Consider the following 3,243-nt stretch of genomic DNA (forward strand, 5'->3'; position numbering starts at 1 on the left):
AAAAAAAAAAAAAAAAAAAAAAAAAAAAAAAAAAAAAAAGAAAAAAGAAAAAAGAAAAAAAGATGATAATAATAAGATAATAATTTGACTGTAATTTCAATCCATTTAGTTTCTGTGGACATGAATATCTGTGGCTTGTATTTTGAATTTGATATGCTTGATAATCACCCAGCATTTTCTTGTTGGCGCTTTATTCTAGGTCCTGATCAACACAATGTTGCAAATGCAGTATTTTGTTCATGGATGGCTGTTGGTAATATCCTAGGTTTTTCAGCAGGAGCTAGTGGAAACTGGCACAAGTAATATTTTGAGCCAGATTTGAGACTTAATGTTTCCATCCATTTACATTTGCATTTGTGCTATTTATTTGGCCATAGTTTTCTGAGATTAGTTCATATCTTGAATCTTCTTTTTTGATTTCCCTTCCTATGATTCATCTTTGGTCAGATGGTTTCCTTTCCTTTTGAGTGATGCTTGCTGTGAAGCCTGTGGAAACCTTAAAGCAGCATTTCTTATCGCTGTGGTGAGCTACTGATAAGCATATAGTTCAATATATTCCATGATACAAAATTTCGTTTACTGTGTACCTCTTTAAGATGCTCTATCATGTTTGGTTCTTATGCTCATGACTTTCATAAATAAAGATAACTGTTTCATCTTTTGGATTGTGACTAGAATTTGGTTCTCTAACTGCAGTTCTAACATCTGCATTTCATTTATGCAGGTTTTTCTAACCATATGTACTCTTGTTACCATATATTTTGCCCATGAAGTTCCACTTACTGCTGTAGATCAACTACCACGTTTATCAGATTCTGCTCCTCTGTTGAATGGGAATGAACAAAGTAGTCCTAGTACTGTAAAATCGGAACTTAACAGTCCAAATGGGAGCAATGACAACTATGGCTATCAAAAAGATGTGAATTTGGAAATTTCAAAATCAATAATTGAGGAAAATCACAGTGAAAGTTATTACGATGGTCCTGCAACAGTGGTAGTCAAATTGCTAACCAGTTTAAGGCATTTACCACCGGCCATGCATTCAGTGCTTCTTGTGATGGCTCTTAGCTGGGTATGTTCTACTGTTAATTAAAATCTTATTTCCGCTATTATATTTTCCTCTTAGCTTTGCATCTATGTATTGCCAATTTTCCAGTGGCTATGTGGATCATGTAGGCAGTTCTTGAATATTGCTTTTGGTGCTTGCATTTTGCATGCAGTTATCCTGGTTTCCCTTCTTCTTATTTGATACGGATTGGATGGGAAGGGAAGTGTACCATGGGGACCCAAAAGGAAGTTTGGCTGATGAACAGGTTTATGATCAGGGTGTCAGAGCAGGTGCATTTGGTTTGCTATTGAATTCTGTAAGAACTCAGATTTGATTACATTTATTAGTTTGAGTTTTTTCATATATTTTGCGGTATTCGAGTTTGATTAAATTATGAGTTGTCTCTATTATATTTTTAGACGTTAGTTATCATTTTTCTTCCCTCACGAAGTGTTTGTTTTGATTTATGTTCTGTGTTATAGGTTGTTCTTGGTATCAGTTCTTTCTTCATAGAGCCGATGTGTCAGCGCATGGGAGCAAGACTTGTCTGGGCAATAAGCAACTTTATTGTGTTTGCATGCATGACGGGAACTACTATTATCAGTTTAATATCTGTCAGTCAATACTCTGAAGGAATCGAACGCGTTATCGGAGGAAACTCAACAATAAAAAATGCTGCCTTGGCTGTTTTTGTTCTTCTTGGTTTTCCTCTTGCTGTAAATGTCAAACTTTATCTTTTCAATTTATTCTCTTTATATCACATCCTTGAAGTTAAAAGACCATTGTTTCTGTTGCAGATAACTTATAGCGTTCCCTTCTCTTTGACAGCAGAATTGACCGCTGATTCTGGTGGTGGCCAAGGTTTGGATGGAGTTCATGTAGTATTGTTTTTCTTGGTGTTTATAGACTATCTGGATTCTGACACTTGAGAGACTGATTTTTACAGGATTGGCTATTGGAGTTCTCAATCTTGCAGTTGTTATTCCCCAGGTATGGGTGACGAGCATATTATATCTACTTTTAGAAAACCAAAATTATTTTTAGGTTTGATGTTTAACCTAAGTGAGAATATTTGCTAAAACCACCCCACCTAAATAGTGGTGCAAATTTCTATTTATAAGAGAAATAAATGGATACAAAGATATTTGCCTATAATAAAAGGTCAAATATAATACCTAGCAAATATCTTATGATATCTATTGTGTAATGGAAGGCTAAATAACAAGTGCTTACGGGAGGATGGAAAGTGTGAGAATCCCACATTGGTTGGAGGAGAACGGAACACCCTTTATAAGGGTGTATAAACCTTTCTCTAGTAGACGCGTTTTAAAGCCTTTAGGGGAAGCTCGAAAGGGAAAGCCCAAAGAGAACAATATCTGCTAGCAGTGGACTTAGGTCGTTACATGAGGGCTTTTAATCAATGAGTGCTATTTCTATTTTTTTCATACATCAAGAGAACCATTCTGGATTGATACTTCAATTTTGTTCTTTTTATTCCTTACTCTTTAGTTGGTTCTTTTCTGTAGCTTCGGATTTATCATGATTCTAAGTGAACTGTTCCAAATTGTTTTTCAACGTTGATCTAGTCTTCCTCCACCTTCCTTTCATCCCCTTTTGCGTTTACAATTCATAGTTGGAAAGAACACCTAACGTGGTAACATATACATTATGTATGATTTGTTCAGATGATTGTATCACTGGGTGCTGGGCCATGGGATGCATTATTCAGTGGAGGAAACATTCCTGCATTTGCTTTGGCTTCTGTTTGTGCGCTTGCGGCTGGAGTTGTTGCGCTTCTTAGATTGCCTGATCACACCAACAGTTCTTTCAAATCCACAGGTTTTCATTTTGGTTGAAGAAGAGTGCATCAAACTTCTAAAACAAGCTAGAACATACATGCACATGCTCCCTGCCAATCAACGCTTTTACAAGGTTGGATTTCCATTGCCGTTACAGTTCCCTATGACCTTTATTTAAACTATATGCATTCAATATTCATATTCATTGATTTTTTCTGGGTATCTGTACCGTAGGTAGTGTAAATTTTCACTTACCAAGATGAGTAAAGTGGAGATATAACGATGATAAAAGTCTCGCTTGCACGTTTATGTTATTCGGCCTCGTAGAAACACAACGGTCATAATACGTTATAGTGGCTAGATTAATGAAATTAATGAAGAGTTTCTTTCCTCGTA

The 3,243-nt window shown here is 36.0% G+C and overlaps 1 protein-coding gene across 4 annotated transcripts in view; it reads left to right on the plus strand.

Annotated features, from left to right (window-relative positions):
* LOC111454677 (sucrose transport protein SUC3) overlaps window positions 1-3,243 on the plus strand; it is a 6,152-nt gene extending 2,909 nt beyond the window's left edge. For 2 of the 4 annotated variants that reach the window (XM_023096174.1, XM_023096176.1), the window contains 8 exons: window positions 200-299; window positions 448-523; window positions 725-1,072; window positions 1,221-1,364; window positions 1,531-1,764; window positions 1,846-1,909; window positions 1,995-2,038; window positions 2,734-3,243. In XM_023096174.1, coding sequence (XP_022951942.1) covers window positions 200-299; window positions 448-523; window positions 725-1,072; window positions 1,221-1,364; window positions 1,531-1,764; window positions 1,846-1,909; window positions 1,995-2,038; window positions 2,734-2,904 — 1,181 coding nt within the window. In that variant the 3' untranslated portion in view covers window positions 2,905-3,243. The remainder of the gene's footprint in view (window positions 1-199; window positions 300-447; window positions 524-724; window positions 1,073-1,220; window positions 1,365-1,530; window positions 1,765-1,845; window positions 1,910-1,994; window positions 2,039-2,733) is intronic. The other 2 variants (XR_002712476.1, XM_023096175.1) reach the window with 2 other exon arrangements.

Source organism: Cucurbita moschata, unplaced genomic scaffold (genome assembly GCF_002738365.1).
Source record: "Cucurbita moschata cultivar Rifu unplaced genomic scaffold, Cmos_1.0 Cmo_Scf00016, whole genome shotgun sequence".
Lineage (NCBI taxonomy): Eukaryota > Viridiplantae > Streptophyta > Magnoliopsida > Cucurbitales > Cucurbitaceae > Cucurbita > Cucurbita moschata.